At 45.1% G+C, this 19,672-nt stretch overlaps 1 protein-coding gene across 3 annotated transcripts in view; it reads right to left on the bottom strand.

Moving 5' to 3' along the window:
- PLXNA2 (plexin A2) overlaps positions 1-19,672 on the bottom strand; it is a 320,304-nt gene that overhangs the window by 82,858 nt on the left and 217,774 nt on the right. Inside the window, exons 9-13 of one of the 3 annotated variants that reach the window (XM_073319575.1) lie at positions 18,050-18,164; positions 7,532-7,732; positions 4,639-4,735; positions 3,024-3,071; positions 2,267-2,457 (exon numbers count right to left, since the gene is read on the bottom strand). In XM_073319575.1, the coding sequence (XP_073175676.1) occupies positions 2,267-2,457; positions 3,024-3,071; positions 4,639-4,735; positions 7,532-7,732; positions 18,050-18,164 (652 nt within the window). Of the gene's footprint in view, positions 1-2,266; positions 2,458-3,023; positions 3,072-4,638; positions 4,736-7,531; positions 12,623-13,442; positions 13,784-18,049; positions 18,165-19,672 lie in introns of those variants that run through there. The other 2 variants (XM_073319576.1, XR_012155790.1) reach the window with 2 other exon arrangements.

The raw sequence follows: 19,672 nt of genomic DNA, 5'->3' as shown, positions 1-19,672 counted from the left end.
GCTGAAGGCCGTGCCGTGGTGTCCTCACTGCTACTGTTACTCACACTAGCTGGATTCAAGCTAGTTTGGGTAGGCTAGCTTGTGAAAAGCTTCTGCTGTGTCGATATACCCCTAAAATCCTGGGATCAGAGAGAAAGCACCGCAGAATAGACTCTAGGGAACTACTATCCTGCAGGATTCATAAGAGGAGATGCCCTGATTTCAGTCAGGTGCTGATGTACCTGCACCCATGCAAACCCTCAGTGTAGACAGGCAACGGGCACTTGCCCTGGGGCAGCTTACTCCTAGTTAAAACCAAGCTAAGCTGCACGGTTACAAACGGCTGCTTGTAGCAGCTTGCCTTGTTTACATCAAGGGTTTGCACTGATGGCAGTAATGGCCAGAGCAGTAACCTCCCCTTCTAACTTCTATGAGTCTGTGAAAGAGGATCTCACATTTTAATTTGCTAGTAAGTTGAACCCAGCTCTGCAGACTAAACAGATATGCTTAGCCATCCATTTAATTAGAACATAAGAACATCCACACTGGGTCAGACCCAAGGTCCATCTAGTCCAGTATCCTGTCTTCCGACAGTGGCCAGTGCCTGGTGCCCCAGGGGGAATGAACAGAACAGGGAATCATCAAGTGATCCATCCCCTGTCACCCATTCCCAGCTTCTGGCAAACAGAGGCTAGGGTCACTCTCCCTGCCCATCCTGGCTAACAGCCATTGATGGACCAATCCTCCATGAATGTATTTAGTTCTTTTTTGAGCGCTGTTATAGACTTGGCCTTCACAACATTCTCTAGCAAAGAGTTCCACAGGTTGACAGTGCGTTGTGTGAAGAAACACTTTCTTTTGTTTGTTTTAAACCTGCTGCCTAGTAATTTCATTTGGCGGCCCCTAGTTCTTCTGTAATGAGAAGGAGTCAATAACACTTCCTTATTTACTTTCTCCACACCAGTCATGATTTTATAGACCTCTATCATATTCTCCCCTTAGTTGTCTCTTTTCCAAGCTGAAAAGTCCCAGTCTTATTAATCTCTCCTCATACGGAAGCCGTTCCATGCCTCTAATAATTTTTGTTGCCCTTTTCTGAACCTTTTCTAATTCCAATTTTTATATATTTTGAGATGGGGTGACCATACCTACACGCAATATTCAAGATGTGGGCGTACCATGGATTTATGCACAGGCAATACAATTTCCATTCTAACCACTGAAATACACAAATACATGGCATTGTTCTATGAAGATCTGTATCAAAATTTAAACCCTGAGGGCTCAAGGCCTGATCCACACATAGAACTTGCACACCTAGATGTTCTAATGGTCCCCTCTAGCCTTAAACTCTATGATTCTAGGACAATGATTTATTTAAAGTAGTGCAAACCCCCTGTGTGAACAAACTTATTTTGGTGTTAACCAGACTAATATAGGTTTAGCTTAAGGCCACTATGAACAGCTCTCTGCTAAATGGAAAATAAGCCACTCAAACCATAATAATGAATTTGCAGGGTTTAACTAAACCTATTTAAAAACTGATTCAGGTTAAACTGGTGCAGATTGTGTGTAGACAAGGCCTGCATTAAATTGGTGCAAGTTTGTGCGCTGAGAAGGCCTGATTGTCCCTTGTGCAGCCATTCTGATTTGGTAACATTTTATGACCTCTTTACACGCATTTTGCACAGGGGCAAATGGCAACACATAGTGCAGGGCAATGGAGAATTAGACCCTAAATTTGTATTAGAAACCAGCAAAGCAAGAAATCAAAGGCTTCCTAGACTCAACACTCTGATCTGGCCCCGAGAGCCACCACCAACAGTACAAGCATCACCCCAACAACTGCTTTACAGTTAATAATTCCTCCAGGAGACACCTCATATACAGTCTTAACTCCCTCGCAGGTGTGTAATCCAGAGAAGTCAATTATAGACTAATTACCTCCCTGGTTTAATTAGTATCCAAGGAGCAGGGCATGGTGGGCACCCCAGTGCTGAGGGCACATCCAGACAATGACAGAGGGAGTGGTCAGCAGCGAGGGTGTAACCCCTGGTCACATGCTAAGGAAGCAACACATTCATTCTGCGGGAAGCACTGGAGTGTGTTATTCATTCTTCTTCAGTGCAGAATGGAGGATATCTTGTATCTGGGCCAGAAGGGACGCAGCCAGGAACAGACAAATCAGTCTGTCATTTCAAGCATGATGAGGTTAAACAGAATGGGCCAGGGACAACAGCTCGGCGGACGATAGATAGGCGGATTCGCTGTGGCTGGATTCTCTTACCTCGGTGATGCGGGGATTGGAGCACTTGACGTTCCTGCTGGACCAGTCGAGCCAAGGGTGAATGGGGGAACTGCAGTGCTGCCGGAGGGTGCACTTGGCCTCTCCGCTGCACCAGCCGCATTCAAACTTCTGATCTGCTTTCAGGCACAGGCCGCAGCTCTCCCGCTGGGCTGAGCATTTGTACAGGTGAACTGTGGAGAAGGGAGAGGCGTGGACTGAGCACTGATCTGGAGATTAAATCTTCAGGACCAAAAGAGCTACATCTGCTTATAGTATCGGTAGAGATGAAGACAGCCCGCAATCCCCCTTGACTGATGAAGAGAAGAGACAACCTCATCGGGCAGTGGTGGAGATGCTTGAAAAAGATGTGTGTGTGTGTGTGGGGGGAATAGGCGCTGAAAGGTTGCTGACTGATATATCTGCCTTGTACCTAAATGGCTGTAAATATTCTGCACAGCTCGTGGGGTAGCGTCCCACACATTTGTTTTTGAACTAGCTGATCGGTTCCTGCCTCTCGCTCTCTAACTCAGCTGTTTCTGACCGCCCTGACCACCGCAGACGCCCAGGTGACTAGCACCAGCTGGGACATAAGCAGCACTGTTGCAAAGCTGGACAGCACAGTTGGAGAACCACAGGGAACGTTCGTCAGGCCCATCAGAGCCACGCACGGTTTTGTTGGCAGTGGAGCTCTTAAGCCTTCTCATTCCCACTTATCCTTTTTCCAGATGTTCTTAGACATTATTGCGCCGATGCTTACTTTGGAAGGCAGCTTTGAAAACTTCTTTGTTTAGTTTACTCCATTGACCTAAACCAAGAAAGAGCTCATTGAAACAATGTCTCCATTTCCAGGGAGCTTGGCAGGGTCTCCAACAGGACTCCAATGTATCAGGTTCCTCCGAAAATTTCAAAGCATTCAAAAGCAAAATATAGCTCCTACACGGACAAACAGGAACCTGTTAAATTGATGTCCCTGCTTCAGCAAAATGGGACTATTAACAGGTATTCTTTTCAGGGGGCTCATCTACTGCTTTCAGTCTATTTTGCTCTGCAATACACTAGATTTTGTCACACAGCCATTTATTCTGGTACCAGCTCTATTTTCCTATGGCATTCCTCCTATAGCTGGAAGTATAATAGGTTTCTTTCTTTATCAGGGCTTGGCTGCACCGGCTTGTTTCAGAGCAGGGCAAATGTAGATTTTCTACCGGCCAGATCTTTTAACAGGTCTTTTATAAAAGGAGTGTTGTGGCATCCAGAAGCAAAGTCCACATAATGAAATGTATCCATATGGACTACTGCTACATATAAGAAGTTACTGAGCATATAATAAGAGGTACATACAAAGCGCACACATGAATTTTCACAGGATCGGAGGTTTTAGACCTAATATCCTGGTTAAATCTACTTCCCTAAAATTATCACAGGCAATTGCGTTTGAGTGGTGGGCAAGTGGTATTCCCATGTACAACTTGTAAAACACTTGGGGATCTTACAGGGTGAAGGATGCTATATAAATACAGAGCTGTAGGGAGACCCAAGCTTGCTTGGGCCAAAGAGACTGAGCTACCCTTATTTTTAGAGGTGATGCTGCTAGGTTAGGGTTGATATGCCTTGGTAAGTCAGTGTATCAAGAGAAACTTGGACTGCGGCTGCCCATGTTGTGTGGAGAGACAGAGGGGCTTGCAGTCCGTGGGGCTGTCAAACTAGCATATTTCTGGAGAATTAAATATACTTAATTGAAAATAAAATCCAAAGGTGAAGTTGTTGCTGTTGCAGATTTCTAGTCACTTATTATTTACGCTGATTGCAAATTATTCTCTCTCCCTGCACTCCTATGCCTGTTAAGTTCATGCACCATTCCCCTTGTTGAACTATGCAGCACTATTGTACAAGTGTGTCCCTCTGGGATTCCCAGATTTCAGTGCCAAACCTGAAAACCTTTGCCACAACCCTGTGGATGCGAGTGCAGGAGGAGGTCATACTGACCGGTGACAGAGGGGTCTGAGGCAGCCGCATGTGGCAGAGATGTCTCTGAGCTGGCTGCTGGTCAATGTGTTTAGTAAAGGCTTCCTTTTTGCAGTGCACAGGCTGCTTTTACTAAGGGCCAATTCTGTAATGCTGAGGTTCTGGGCCATGGCTAACTGCGGGCTGGAAATCTGGGCAGAGTTCACACTGGGATCAGAATGGTGCTGGGTACAACGGTGGTATAACTTGGCTGTGACTAACAGAGTTCTAGCCCAGTCTTCCTGTGAATAGAAATTTCTTTTTCTAGAAATGGGCTTGACCACACACTCCCCCAAGCCCTTATCAGGTCCCCTCCACCTCATGACCCAAGGATAAGACCCTGCAGCAGTAAGCCGAGCACCCATTACCTTTCAAATTCTCTGGGTTGTCAATAATGAAGTTTCCATTCCACACCACAGCAAAATCCACTGCTAAGTTGCTTATGTCCATCCCATCATAGAGATACTAAGGAACAAGATAAGAAACACGTTTAGGGGATGTGGTCGGGAGGATGCGTCAGGAAGAGATACCATGAAGGAAATTTTTTTTTTTTAAATAACCATGACAACTTTTTGCTTAAAACACATGTGATGATGTCTGAGTGACCAACAATTCTAACTCTCAGCTCTAGGATCCTGCTTTGAGTCCACACAGTGAGACTCATTTCTCCTTGCCAGGGAAAGATAATTAAAATGAGTTGATGGATCCTGCAAAAGGTAATAGATTAATTATCCCAGACACACTGGTTTTTCTCATAAATACAGCCCCACTATTTAATGAGACCAGACTGAGGCTCTACACAGTGGCACTTCTGCCCAGGAGACAGATTGGGCCAACTTTCCGTCTAACCACCACACTCCCTCAATGGAATCAGGGATGTACAAATGTGCTGCAAAGATCTGACAACTTACTACAGAAATATTTCAGTCAATGTGCTCTATTCAGGGTGGAGAGGAGCTTTCTAAGTCACCAGCTCAAATCCAGATGAGGGTAGCACGGACTGGAATTCCTGACTCTCTGACGGATGCCCAGGGGCCATACAGATGAGTTTGGAGGTCTCAGACCATTCTCCTAGTGGACACTTCACAAGTGCCATAATCATAATTAGCACATATTGGGCCCTATGCTGGCAGTCTTTGCAGATAAACCAGTGAGTCCAATTATCCAACAAGGAAAATGTGGATGGGACTGTAAAAAGCAAGCATATTAAAGAAACTCCACCAAAACACTTGACTATGTAGTGTTCCCCCCGCACAGATAATTTATCCACATCTGTTCCACATCAGCCCTCATGCTGTCAAGCATGATGTGACCGGAATGGAATAAGTACAGGAGCAGACTCACGAGGTCCAGCGTTCTAATCCCCACTCTGACACTAGATCACTGTGTAGTCTTGGGCAATCACTTGTCGACACACAGAAGTTGCACTGGTTTAATGTAGATCTACTTATACTGGTTTAGCGTGCCCATATACATTTCCCAGTGTGAGCTAAATGATACAAGCCTGGATTAAACAGATATCAAAGTGGCCTCACCCACACAGAGTTGCTCGGGCTTAACTAAATCATTATAAAACCACACCTTTAATTATATTGGTACAACTCTGTGTGCAGACTAGCCCTTAACCGTCTGCCTCCAGTTTCCCATTTGTATAAAAGGATAATAGGATCTCCCTAAAGCAGGGCTGCTCTGAGTATTTGTTAGGTAATGTTTATAAATCACTTCGGATAGGAAAAGGGCTATTTAGTATTATTACATTTATTATCTACCCTGCTATGGGGCCTATAGAGAGCTAGTGCGGCACAAATATCCAGGGAAATTTAAGACAATTCAGAACCTCATTAATAAGTTCTGAGTATCTGCATGGATTGTTAAAGTAGATCCTGAAGTTTCTGGTTCCACCATCTAGAACCAAGCAACTGTAGCTATCTGTCCATCCACCTTTCTAAAACCCACACTGATACAGGAGATCAGAGACCCAAACTCCTTCACCCGGCCCTTTTTCCATTTGTAGGCTAGTGTCTTCTGCAAACAAACACAGAGGTCCTTCCTCTGCAGTTTGGAGAATGGCCTTTGTGAAGAGCTGAGATCTGCATTGTGTTGTGAATGCAGCAGAACCTGTGTTTTGTTCTCTATCATGTGCAAGGAAGACTGCAAGAAGTTAGAGCTTTCTCTCTAAGAAGTACGATGATAGTCTCTGTTAATGGCTCCAATGGCATTCGTACAGCTTGAGAAGTTGCTGTAGAATCTCTTGGGCTTTACTTTCATGGGCTGTGCCACGCTGTCACAATGCAGACCAAGCTGCAGTCGTCCCCTGTGCGCACGTCTTTAGTGGTTTATTCAGAGAATTTGTATCACTGTGCGGTGCCACGTCTGCTCCCCCAGCTGAGTCCCATTCCCCTCTTTCCTGGCATCACACATTCCATTAAGCTGCTGAGACCTGGAATTTGACAGCTCTCTGATAAGAGGCCAATAATTCTCTCTCTCTCCAGCGGGAATTAGCTTGCCTTAACACCTTTGTTGTATTCTTCCCCCGACCTGTCCCTGCCCCACCTTCACTGACCCCCGACAGTCACTGACAGGAGCTGGCAGATAAAGGAACTTCACCCAGCCAGTATTATAATTAAACACCTCACATGCCTACAGCAGATTCCCATCTGAAATTCAGGATTAGTTTAACCCCTGGATTTTTTTATTCTTTCTGCCTCCCCATTCCCATTTTCCTTTCATCTTTTCCTCTTCTAGTTAAATTTGCCTTACTCACAGTGTCTCCTCATTGATGTCAACATTGGGGTGATGGCTATGTTAGAGCTGGGATGGCTGGTTTAAATAAAATAAAGAGGCATCTCTGATATTGATAAGTGGAAGTATTGCCTAGTGGTTAGAACACAGTAATGGGAGCCGGGAACAACTCCTGATTCTAGGCCCAAGTCTAACACTGACTTCCTCTGTGGCCTTGGGCAAGTTATGTAACCTCACTTAGTTCCCCCATCTGGAAGTAAAGATAACAAAACTTACCTGCCTCACAGCATGTGGAAGGGTTAGTCAATGGTGCAAATTCACCTCAGGAGTAGGCTCTGCAGCTCCCAGATAACCTCAGCCATTCAACTCTAAAGCTTCTGCATTCCAGGACTCACTTGCAGCATGGCTGTTGGGCCCCCTTCGTCCTGCCCCTCTCCCATCACTGCAGCCGCTCCCCTCTCTCATTCCAACAATTCCTTCCCTTCTCCCACTTCAATCCCCGCAGCACCAGCCCCTTACCGAGCTGTTCTGGCACTGGACACTGGAGCTGTTGAAGCGCAGAGCTGGCACACGATGAATAACTCCTTGAATGTTGAGGACACATTCATACCCACGCTGGCCAGACTGGGGCTGGGGCAGGTTTCTGGCTTTCAGTGTGATGGGCTTCACCTCCCCCACTGGGATCAGAATCTCTTCCGTGGGAAACAGCTGTGGGCAGTCCTGGGAGGAGAAAACATGGAGACATAGGTGCTCCAGTTACTAGGGGGCCACTTACCTTTATATAAAGTCAGGTCTGAACACACCTGAACTCTAGGCATTTGGGACATTAACTTGGATCTAGATTGGATGGCTGTTTACCAGGAAGGGCAGCCAAACATCCCGCACTTAGAGTCAGCATGCACCCCAGTGTATTCGATCACAGATAATTCTCTTTGCACTCCTCAATCTGCCCGCAAGACAGAAGATTAAGTGCAGGGAAAAATAACCTTCAGCAATATTTTCTGCGCAGGCTATTTTCATTGCAGCCACACAAGAGGGGATGTTATTATTCACGAAATATATTGAAGCATCATTGTTCCTCCTGGCTTGCTGTGGGTTATGCATTTTATCTCCGGAGACGCAAACCCCAAGAGTATCCCCCACTCCACTCTTCCCCCACAAGCTAGAGGCAATGCATTATCAATTGCTTCAGGTCCCCAATACCATCGAAGCCCGGTTTTACTGGGAGGTGGATTGGATCCTCCTAACTACACACTGAACACTCATTCTAGGTTTCATTTTTAATCAGGTTTCATTCCTGGGATGCACATCAGTGTCTGTTGCTTCAAAAACAGACTGATCGGTGGGATAGGTATAGGATATGCTTCCCTTTTGCGACCAGGTGCCACTTCTTTCTGTGTTTTATTTTAGCAAAATTATTTCAATATCCTATTAATTTCACAATCTGCAGCCCCAACCTCACAAACCTATTTCCCTCTTCTCTGTTACCCTACCCCATCATCCAAAACCTCTGGCTAGTCTCCAACTGCCCAGCTGGACCTGTATGCAGAAACAGAGATGAGAGGGAAATGGTTTTCTTGACCCATGAACATTTTTGAGATTTCAAATATGTTCCCATTCTGCATCCGGACAAAACACAGGAGAGATTCACCCCTCCCAATATAGCCTATAGCCTGGTGGTTAAGGCACTGAGCTGGGATGTGGGAAAGCCAGGTCCAAGCCCTAATCACTGGACTAAAGGTTATTCTGGGGCGGGATCTTAATTCTCTCGTTTTGACTAGAAAGCCCATTCTGGGCCCAAGAAACCTTTCCAACCAGAGTTTCATCGACACCAATCCTTACCTGCAAAAAGTTTTTGTTTTGATTAATTGACATTTTCCAGTGAAAACTCCATGTATTGAGAAATTTCCAACTAGCTCTCTGCAGAAAGCCGAAGGTGTCACCAGTACTGATCCTCTCTTAGCTCAGTGATGCATGAGTGGGACTTCTGCCACCTGCAACTGGGCCCGGAAGGAAGCTGAAGGGCTGAGGTGCTGCTCCTGTATGTGAAGCCGCACCTTCCGCTCCCATCCACACTGATGGGAAGACAGAGGTGTCCAAACGCTCAGAGCTTTGGTTAAAATAAGCACCCTGAAGTTTAGGGCTGGGATTTTCAAGTAGACCCAAGGAAATTAACACCCAAATCCCAATGAATTTAAATGGGAGATGGACACTTAACTCCCTTAGGCTCTTTAGAAAATCCCACACTAGATGGTTCTATGAACTCATCTTGAGTCTGCAAAACTGGATCCCATCTCTAGAAACTGGTACAGACTGGGTAACTGTCCTGAAAGCCCTTCAGCAAATGCTAGCTGTAAAATAGATACCTGATTCAAAAAGGGTCCAATTCTGCAATGCTTCCTCGCATGGCATTCCCACTGAGCTCAGTGGCTATTCTGCGCGTTGAGAGCTAATGTGTGTAGGATGGGGCCCTCGCTGAGAGGGAAATGAGGAAACAAAATCAGGTTGCTCTATGCATAGCAATCCAAGTTTACACCGGTATGTGAGGGGGGTGAGTGGAAAGGCTGCACTCTTACAGTGGATGCTCCAAAGCTCTCAGCGTACTGTACAGACAGCAAAACTGCCCACAGGTATTTGCAGCTACATCCACAGATCTGTTGCAATCGTTCACTGGAGATATCTCACCATGCCAGATATAAAGCAAAGCTAGCTAAGGAGATGTCAGCTCTCTAAAAGGATGATCTTTGATGTCACTGGAAGCCAGGATGCTAACTCCCCTTCTTCCTCGCAATATCCTTTAGGCCTCAGGAACTTAAACCCCTAACTCTTCTGGAAATGGTCCCTTTAGACTTCCTAGAGCTTTTCAGATTAAGCCCGGAAACAGCAAACCTGGCCTGTCATCCTTCAAAATCCTTCTGTTTCATAAAGGGAACCTATGATCCTGACAGCAGGAGGGAAGGTGTTTCTCTGTGGCGGCTAAGTGATTCAAGCCAACGGACAGCACAAGCATTTCTCGATCCAGGTTCAAGATTCTATTCACCTTCGGGATGGAATCTGGAGCTGTGTCAAGAATAAAACTCTCCTAGTCAAATGCAAATGGTCAGACTGTTATAGACAAAGCCCTAAAGCACCATCCTCCTGCCAGGTCAAAGTTACAGCAATTAGAAAGGAAACCAAGAAACCAGAGGGGACTCACAGAGTGGGAAGGGGGCTGCTCAGCTGCAGCCCACAGGGTTGGAGAGGGACTACACAGAAATTCCACTGCAGGCCTTTCCTGCTGCAGTCTGGAGAAACACACATGGAATTGAAAAGGACAGAGCAGGGAATGGGCTCTTTTCACCAAAGGAACCGGCAGCCTGTCTCCTCAAGAGCTAACAGACTATGACAGATTCTGGGGAAGAGCCTAATATGGCCTGGGATTTAGAAATGGGCCCCCACTGTCTTGTATCAAAGAGTAAGGGAAATGGGTTCCTCTCCTGGAATGACAGAGATGAGGACTTCCTAACAGCTACCCAGAGAGTGGGAAATGACCCTGGATGCAGCACCACACAGCCAGGGCCAAACAGAGAGGCAGTCTCCACTGTCATTGAGTTTAATGCCCCATGGTAGGGAGGTAATGAACTCCTTCCTGAGCTGCAAAGGCTTCCAATACTGACCAGAGATCCGGACAATGAGAGGACTCAAATGAAGACAGACTTGAATCCTGGATCATTTCACAATCAAAGTAAGCTTTGGGGGTCCTCAGCTTGAGTCGGGAGAAGTGAAAGTTATTTAATCTTTGAAACGTGCTGGCTTTATGAAGCTGGAAACATTTTATTAAATTTTCCATCAAAAAACAGACAAAAATATTTTCTGGGCATTTGCATTAAATGAGTCAACAAAAAATCAAAATGCCACCAGGTCAAAAATTGTGAGTTTGGGAAAAGTGGCAGGAAAAGGTGATAGCCTCTGTTTAAGCACACGGCTGGTAGTCAAAGAAGTCCTCAGTTCTGTTCCCATCTCCTGTCCCTGCCTGGCCAGAATAGCATTATTTAACATGTGTATTGTGGTAGAACCTGGAGGTCCCTAGTCAGGGACCCGTTGTGCTAGCCGCTGGACATACACACAATGACAAGACAGCCCAGGCCTCAAAGGGCTTCCAATGCAAGTGTCTGACGAGAGACAACCGGTGATTACAACAAACAGATGAAAGTAACTAACAAAACTTCACACTTCTGGGCACCTAGAGATGTAGTTAAATAATTTAAATATGCAGGATATCACTGTACAAACAACATTTAGTAGTAAATATCATTACCCTCATTCTACAGATGGGCAAACAGATTCCATCAGGTGAAGTGATTCACACAAGGGAATATAAAACCAGGATTAAAAGCTAGGTCTCTAAATGCCGAGGCAGAATTACCTACAGTATTTACATGCGCCCTACTACTGCAATACCTGAGCAACTCTCAATCTCCAAAGTATTTGTCCTCACAATCTCCCTATGAAGCACTGATGGAGGACTGACGCCCAGGAACACCTAAGTGACTTGTTCTGTGTCACACAGGAAGTCTGTGTCACAGCAGGGCCCTGACCCAATGTGTCTGAGTGCCAGGCTAGTGCTTTAACCATTGGACCACTCTTTCTATCAATTAAACTAACTCAAGAGCTGTCACCACCAGGATCCGGCTCTTTCCATCTACGCAAGTCTCATTAGCAACCATTAGGCAGACTGAATGAATACCCTGCCCAGCTCAAAGGGATACTGACAGGATCTCATCTCTCCACTGACTCAGGCATGTTGTAAATGAGAAACAGACGCTGGCCAGTATGGGAGAGCCAGTAGCTTAAGCTACTGCCTCGTAAACTCTTTTTTCAATGGCACTTTTCCCTATATATCTTTTATTTTATTTCTAACAGGCCTTCCACGGATTAACAGCCAAGAGTGATTTTAAACTCCAGCAGAGGGGAAGATGGCCGTTCTGGGCGGGGGGGAAGAATGACCATTCCTCTGAAGTAGTGGCTTTACAAGCGGGAAGGGAACGCTAACTGTTTTGAGCATCAACTCTGACAAACCTAATACTTGCGTATCACAAGTTCAAATCACAGCAGGGCTGATTCAACGTTTATATTGCTAAGAACCCTGCTGCAAGGGCTCTCTGAAGAGCTGTAGGCACCACCCTTAAGAGCTTGTGCAATTGTTTAAGACAGGGCTTTTCCCCAATGTCCTTGAACAAAAGTTCCTTCCTTGTCCTCTCTGTTGTGCATTATTAAGCAGAAGCCACCCTCCACCACAGAGATGACTGCATTTCAGTGGGTCTGTATTTAGCTGGAAAGGGGACCAATACCTAGTCTGGGCCTCTAACTCCTCTAGATCTCTTTGACAAGCCCTGCTTTGGAATCCCTTGCGATGAAAGGTGCTCCGGAACTGTAAAGTATTTATTTTTATTGTTGTTATAAATGTCACCCCCCCCCCCCCCGACAACCAAAACAAAACAACCTTTAACTGTGTCGCTGCGGGAGAATCTCAATATTTAGCCCTGAAAAAATGAGTATGTTATGGACCATTATCCTTCTTGGCAACAATCATTCACTAGACAAGCTGAGTGTTGAAGAAATTCTTTTTTCCTATAAAGGAGAAAAAAAACAGAACTCACATTTTTCATATGATATTGGAGAGCTGAAATTGCTGGTAGCAAAAAATTTTCTACCATCATGAGAGGCAAGTAGGACATAATGGATTTTTTCTTTTAGCAAGGGTTTCACTAGAAGAAAAATGTCACATTGGGATACTGGGGAAAATAAAGAGTCAGTCAGACTACGCGTGCACTCTTCTCAGGGGACAAGGGAAAAAGTGCAGCCCCTATATGTTGTTTGACAGCTACAGTGATTGTATTAATAAGGGGACAAAGTTTGGAATGGAGGGATATTTACAGAGATTCCACATTACCAACAGAACAGGCACTTGTGGGGACCACATCGCTGCTGGCCATTTTTACTGAATTTATCAGATTGAAGCTACAAAACCTGCAGGGGCTCGGGGAGGGTGCTGAGTTTGCTCAGAAGTTGCATACATCACTGAAAGCACCATGGGGGCCCCTCCATTCCCTGTTTGTGCCAGTTCCTATCGCAATTCTCTGCTTTGCTTTCAGTTCTTTTTAAAAAAAATTGTCACAGCAATAATGCACAAGGTCATCTGTGCACACATGCATTTGCGTAGCCTATGCACGTGACGGAGCATATAGGTACGTGGCACCTGCGCATGTGTTCGTATGCTGTGTATACATGACTGGGTATTCAGGTATGGGTAGCTGTTTTTGTGCAGGTACGTAGATTTATATACAGTGTGTGTGCCTGTCCATATACAGTCTCTCCTAACTTATCCATTATGAGTGACTTTTTAATCACAATTATTTCGTTTGGGGTACATTGCACACCGTATGAATACCTTTTCTATTGTTAATCAACTTCAGATTTTTATCAGTGTTTTCCAGAAATTTCATAAGGAGGGGTGCATGCACGCCCATTCACATGCACACCGCTGCCCTCTACTGGTTGGAATAAAAAAAGCACAACCGGCACAAGCCCTGTACAGCTAATGGAGATGGTCCTTTAACTCAAATGGCAGGTGTCCGTGCTGCTGCTGCTGAGTTTTATCACTGCCGCCACTATGAAGTTCTGAGTGTCCCTTGAGTGCTCCATAAAAGAGAGAGAGAGATGCTGTCAGCGGAAGATGTGATTTGTTCCAGAATCAGTTTACTTTCTTTTCTCATTCATGAGAAGTAAATCCTGTAGTGAGTTAGAATAGGCATTAGTACCTCCACTCTCCAATGCAAGAGTGACACATATTATTATAGAATGTCCTGCCTGTGAAATAGATACACACACAGTTTACAGAGATGATCATATTTTATACTTCGACCCCCAAAGATCCCAAAGGAACTATTCAAATTCCACACCAATGAAATGCAGCCATCTCTGCTGCTCTTACTCAGGCAAACTACCCTACCCTAGAATTCTGGGGCATTTCCCTTGAGTAAGGCACTTATTGAGAGCTTTCCATATGATGAGCATCAACAAATTATGCACAAAAGTTATAAGCATTAACCCATGCTAAAACACTCAGACCTAGATCGTGCTCTCGCTGGTGTAAATCAGGAGCTACTCCACTGATATCAGGGGCATTGCCCCAGATTTAACAGAATGGAAAAGAGAACAGAATTTGGCCCTCAGAAGTCAAGCATGGAAAGAAGAAACTGAACTGACTCCGTGGTAGATTCTCACTGGTAAATTCACTATGACATGACCTTTTGTCCTCTGTTTTGTGCTATATGAATTCAGTTGCAACCTGTGTCTTGGCCTGTATTTTGTAAAGTGTCGCATGTATTTACGGCACTGCGATAATTAATAATAAACTAAAAACCAGCAGTTTAGATCAGGTTATGTCTAAGCTGTCCGGGAGTGTAGATACTACACTGACGGAAGGGGTTTTCCTGGTGCTGTCATTAATTCACTTCTACGAGAGGCAGTAACTCGGCTGACAGAAGAATCCTTCTATTGACCTCGCTGTGTCTACACTGGGGATTGGGTTGACCTAAGTACAGTGCTCAGGCATGAAATGTTTCACAGCCCTGAGTGATGTAGCTAGGTCAACCTTTGTTTCAGGTGTAGACCAGGCCTCAAACTAGGTTTCTGTATTGAATGTATCCCTTTGCAACCCATACCTGAGGTGCACTCCTGCTCCCATTATAGTCAGCGGCAAAGCTCCCTTGACTTCAGTGGGAACTGGATCAAATCCCTGCACTTTATCTTGTTATCCCCTGTAGTTTCAGATCGGGCTCTCCCTCCCATCCCACTATCACTATTTCCTGTGCCCCTGCTCCCAAACAATGACGAGCACTCCAGGTTCCGGCTTATATAAATCTAACGATTGAAAAAAAAAAAAAGTTACCGATAAACCCAGAGTTTCAAAGCTGGGAAGAGTTAATCCTGCTTCATAAGGCTTTTCATTGCTACTCGTTCTTTTTCCTGCGTAATTGCCAAATATCTTCACCAAACTTCTCTCTCTAGGAGTCAGACCTGATCCAAAGCACACTGAAGTCAATGGAAAGACTGCCACTGACTTCAGATAAGGCCTCTAGTGTGCTCCTCCAGAGTGAACACATTCCAGCTCTTTGAGCCCACGCATTGAAAGGTCGGGATTTCAGTGTAAAAAAAAAATAAATAAAGGATGCTTCAGCTTTATATTATTTCTTGCAAGGAACTTTAAGCATCCCTGAAAGCACCAACAGGCACCATCAGTGGTAAAGACATCCCTCTAAAAGCAACAACTCAAACCTAAACCCGAAAGAGTCAGAATGGAAATGAAATTTGGCTCTCTGTAAGCTCTCAAAGCCTGAAACACTCCATCTCCCTGATTCAGCATCTCACGCATGGAAATGACATTATCAGCACACAGTGGACATCAAAGAGGGAATGGATCCCACATCCTGGGAAACTAATAGGATTTATTTGGTTCTCTCTCTCCACTGGGATGGGGCATAAGAATGTATTTATGTATCTACATCCCTCTCTGTCTGCATGTTTTATACATTTACACAGACATATTTTATACCCATAATCACCACACACACGCACAAAACCCCAACCTCCTCTCACACATTAAAATCATGTTATTGGTCCGATTTGAGTCTGCAGAAGTGGGGAAATTCAGGCTCAAGGCTCCATCTGTTTTGCCTTGGGGACTGAAGCCATATAAAGTGAGACAGTCAGTGCTATGAAATCCCTCTGCAGTCTCATCTCAGAAAGCCCTTGTTTCTGTGGATGCAGGTGGGCCCCAGGCCTCTGTATTTTCAGCACCTGGAGCAGGGATATTTAACTATGTGACTTGCACTGATAGTAATGAAAGTCATGTGGCTTAAAAAAACCTGCTGAGGAATAAAGTAGTTTGTTGCTTTAATTTTTAGAGAACTGGCCCCCTGGAATCTGTTTTCTAAGGGTCTTGATTGGCTGCAAGGAGATGCTCCACCTGGGATGAAGGGCAGTTTCTGGGAGACGAAAGATGTCATAAATCAGGATCAATCAGCTCCGCTTGGAAAAGTGGCTCTCTATTACTGTAATTGTGGGATTCCATGCTTATTGTGGCAATGACTCAAGATCAAATGTGCCTCGTTTATAAGCAATATGATTTTTTAACGGCTCAGTACCACAAAGTCAGCACGCTGAGTTCTTTTCCTTCTCATGCATCATCACCAGCAACAGAGGATTTGCTGGCCAAATTCCACCCCTCAGTGACACTGGGCCAACCCAACTGTCTTCAGATTAAGCTATCAGAGACACCTGTGCCAACTACCATCCCCCAAGCAGGCAAGATTGCACAGGTGTAGTTGCTTAACCCAGTAATCAGGTCAGAATAAACAATTCTGTGGATGGTGCAAATGGAGGAATAGCATCCAGATCACTCTCTTGTAGCTTTGTCAGTTCTGCAGGGTGAGCTGCAGGAAGAAACAGCACAAGAGTACTTTATTCATTATAGCCAGCAGATCTGACTCCTAGCAGGAAGGGGAAAAAAAATCACATCACTGGGGAGTAGCAAAAGCAAAGATTCTTCTCCCTCTTGCTCCCTTGAAAGGAAGCTACTTGGTTTTGTACCAGGAGGGTAAAGCTTTCACTTTGTCTCCAGGGTGGGAGTTTCTCCTCGGGCATCTTCACTCTCTGCTGCTTGAAACATTTCTCTGAGGTAAGTGCCTCCTCTTGTCAATTCTTGTAAGCGGCTGACAAAGGCGGCAGCACCTGTTCTCAATTACCTTCGCAGGTCTCTTCACCCTTGCTGATCCCCCGCTGATGTACACACACGTGTAACTCGTTTATGTTTCTTACTTTCTGTTACACGTCTTTTGGCATCATTTTAACCAGAAAGGCACATGGGTTGCTTTAGTCTTGCATTACTTGTTGATTTAGTGAGCAGCCCAATGAGCTTCTAAAAAGTGATAAAGGGAACTTTCATGGCTTAGTGTTCTGCTCTCTTCCCTCTCACTTCCTGAGCCATTTCATCCTGGTTTTCAGAAGTTCGCCCAATTCAAAGTATTTTAGCTTTAGAGGAGCCATAAATCAAGTAAAAGCTGGGAGCCCCAGTGGCCAGACTGACCTCAGGCAAGGCATTTTGTGGCCCTCTGTCCGAAGGACACTCCGTAAATGTGCCTGCTGCAGATGTTGTGAAGACACAGATACAGAAGCAGTAAAGGCATGGACCAAAAGCCTGCCAGAATGGCAGAGATCATCAGGACTGTTATTTCTAAAGGCAGCTGCAGCTGTGCTCAGCACCTCCCAAAATAGAAAGAAGATATGATCCTTGCAGAGGAGTTCACAAACTCAGAGCAGACACCACAACGGGCTGTGCAATGTCATTCTTCTGGCTAACAACCTGGCAGTGCGTGAGGCGTCTGCAGTGGAAGCAGCTGACAGCTGCTTTGTCCTGATCCCACAGAAGTGGGGCTATTTCTTTGTTTGAGGAGCAGAAACCCCAAATCAAACCATTATCCAGTCAGGTCACAGTCACAAAATTCAGACTTGGAAATGTAGCCCAGTCAATAGGCCACGGGGATTCCTCCTGCCAGCTAGGCAATTGACTTGCTTTGTGATTTTGGAAAAGCCACTGCAGCTCTGTGAGCCCCATATATAAAATGGGGTTAGTGATGCTCACCCACTTTTGAGATCCTTGGATGGATAGTACTAAGTGAGGGCTAATTATTAGTCAGTCTGCATGTAGCCAAACCTCAGAGATGGGATCAACTCAGGCCCATCACTATTGTTAGATGACATTTTCCTGCTTTGTTCTTATTTGCTGCTGCCTCTGCCCATCTGGATAACAGCTAAGATCAGACCAAACACAGAGAAAAATGGGACAAGAGCACAGCTCTTTGCCAGAGAAACAGGAGAACCTCCTACAAATGTCAGATACACCAACCATATCACACACTGCTCCACAGAAGGGCCGGGTCAGCTCAGAACAGAAAGAGCCCAGTAAGAAAACATTTCCTAACCCAATCCCGATACCTCAGACACATTGATCCGTCCTTCCTGAAAGGAGCAAGTTGTGGGGTCATGAGTGCAAAGGTTCCGATATTTGCACCAATGGCAGCGGAAAGCACTGTTCACGCAAGACAGGCACCTGTAGAGCCGGAGACAGAAATAAGGTCTGTGTTACAGAGACGTATATCAGGAAATGAACTCTACATTGGAACAGACAGGATTATCCATCTGAATGTACGCAGGTTTATATATACGAAGATACGTTCCGGGCAGAAAACTAAGACAAAACCGCTAAAAAATCAGGGACCTAATAACCTGCAAGCCAAACACGGCCTCAATTATTTGCTCCTATTTCTGCATCCCTCAACAGTTTAATCTATTTAGACTGGAAGTTCTTTGGGGCAGGGGACAGTGTAATTATGTGTCTGTGAGGAGCCTCGCACACTTTTGGGCCCTACAGAGGTAACAGATGATAATGCAATGTTACGTTTAAGAAATCAAGCACTCAAAAGCCCAGGGTTCTGCCCCTCCTGTTCTAAAATACAGCCAGTCTTTACATGACTTACCAACACAAGCTGAAGCATCTTTTATGACGTGACATAAGGTACAAGAAAAAACGACACAGTGCAACCTTGACTGATTTGAAGCCTCAATGGTATCTACGAACAAGCCAGGTTTGAAGAAAATTGGCTCAGTTGTTTTAAAAAATTAGAAATATTTAAAGTCATCAACTGTAAACATTTCTATTGGGCCTTTTCCACTCCAATTCAAACTTGGAGCACATGAGGTCGCTCGGGGGCATAGCAAGCATCTGTGCTTGATGTTGGATAAGGCCAATGGTGCAGGACATGGTTTTTGACATGGGATGAGCCTGCCAGTCAAGGAACTGGCTGGGTATTTACTTCCTCACACCTCCTAATCTGCTGAGAATGAGCTGGAAGGCTCATAACAATTGTTGGTATTCACAATAAAACTTCCTTTGGTCTCAGAAGCCGCTCTCCTATATGACAGGTTTCAGAGTAACAGCCGTGTTAGTCTGTATTCGCAAAAAGAAAAGGAGTACTTGTGATAGGCCATTTCTTAGACCAGGTCTATACTAGGAAATTAGGTTGGTATAACTACATTGCTCAGGGGTGTGAAAAATCCACACCCCTGAGTGACACATTTAAACCAACCTACCCCCGCCTGTAGACAGTGGCTAGGTTGACGGGAGGATTTTCCCGTCTCCCTAACTACCACCTCTTGGGGAGATGGAGGACCTACGCGGCAGGAGAACCCCTCCGGTCAGTGTGGGTAGTATCTTCATCGAAGTGCTGTAGCGCACCATTGCAGCATTTTGTGAATAGACAAGCCCTTGGTGACGGTCCATCGTCAGCATTTCGTATGGTATCCGGGGGTCCTCAATTCACCCAAAGGCATGGACTTTGTGACTGAAGGGGAGATATGCACTCCTGTTTGTGCACTGGACAGACAGCCAATGGTCTGTTATTTTCTTTCTAAAGTTATTGTCACTAAAATGCATATTTAATGGCTTCTCCTTTTTACATCTGAGTTGCATTTTCCTTCTTAAGCATCCGTAGTGACCTTAATAGCTAAGGAAGCTTATTTTAATCATGAAAATGCAAATCTGGGTAGCAATATCTAGCG

This window comes from Lepidochelys kempii, chromosome 21 (assembly GCF_965140265.1).
Source record: "Lepidochelys kempii isolate rLepKem1 chromosome 21, rLepKem1.hap2, whole genome shotgun sequence".
NCBI lineage: Eukaryota > Metazoa > Chordata > Testudines > Cheloniidae > Lepidochelys > Lepidochelys kempii.
Note: the sequence above shows the minus strand (reverse complement) of the source record. Positions and strands in the feature narration are given on the sequence as shown.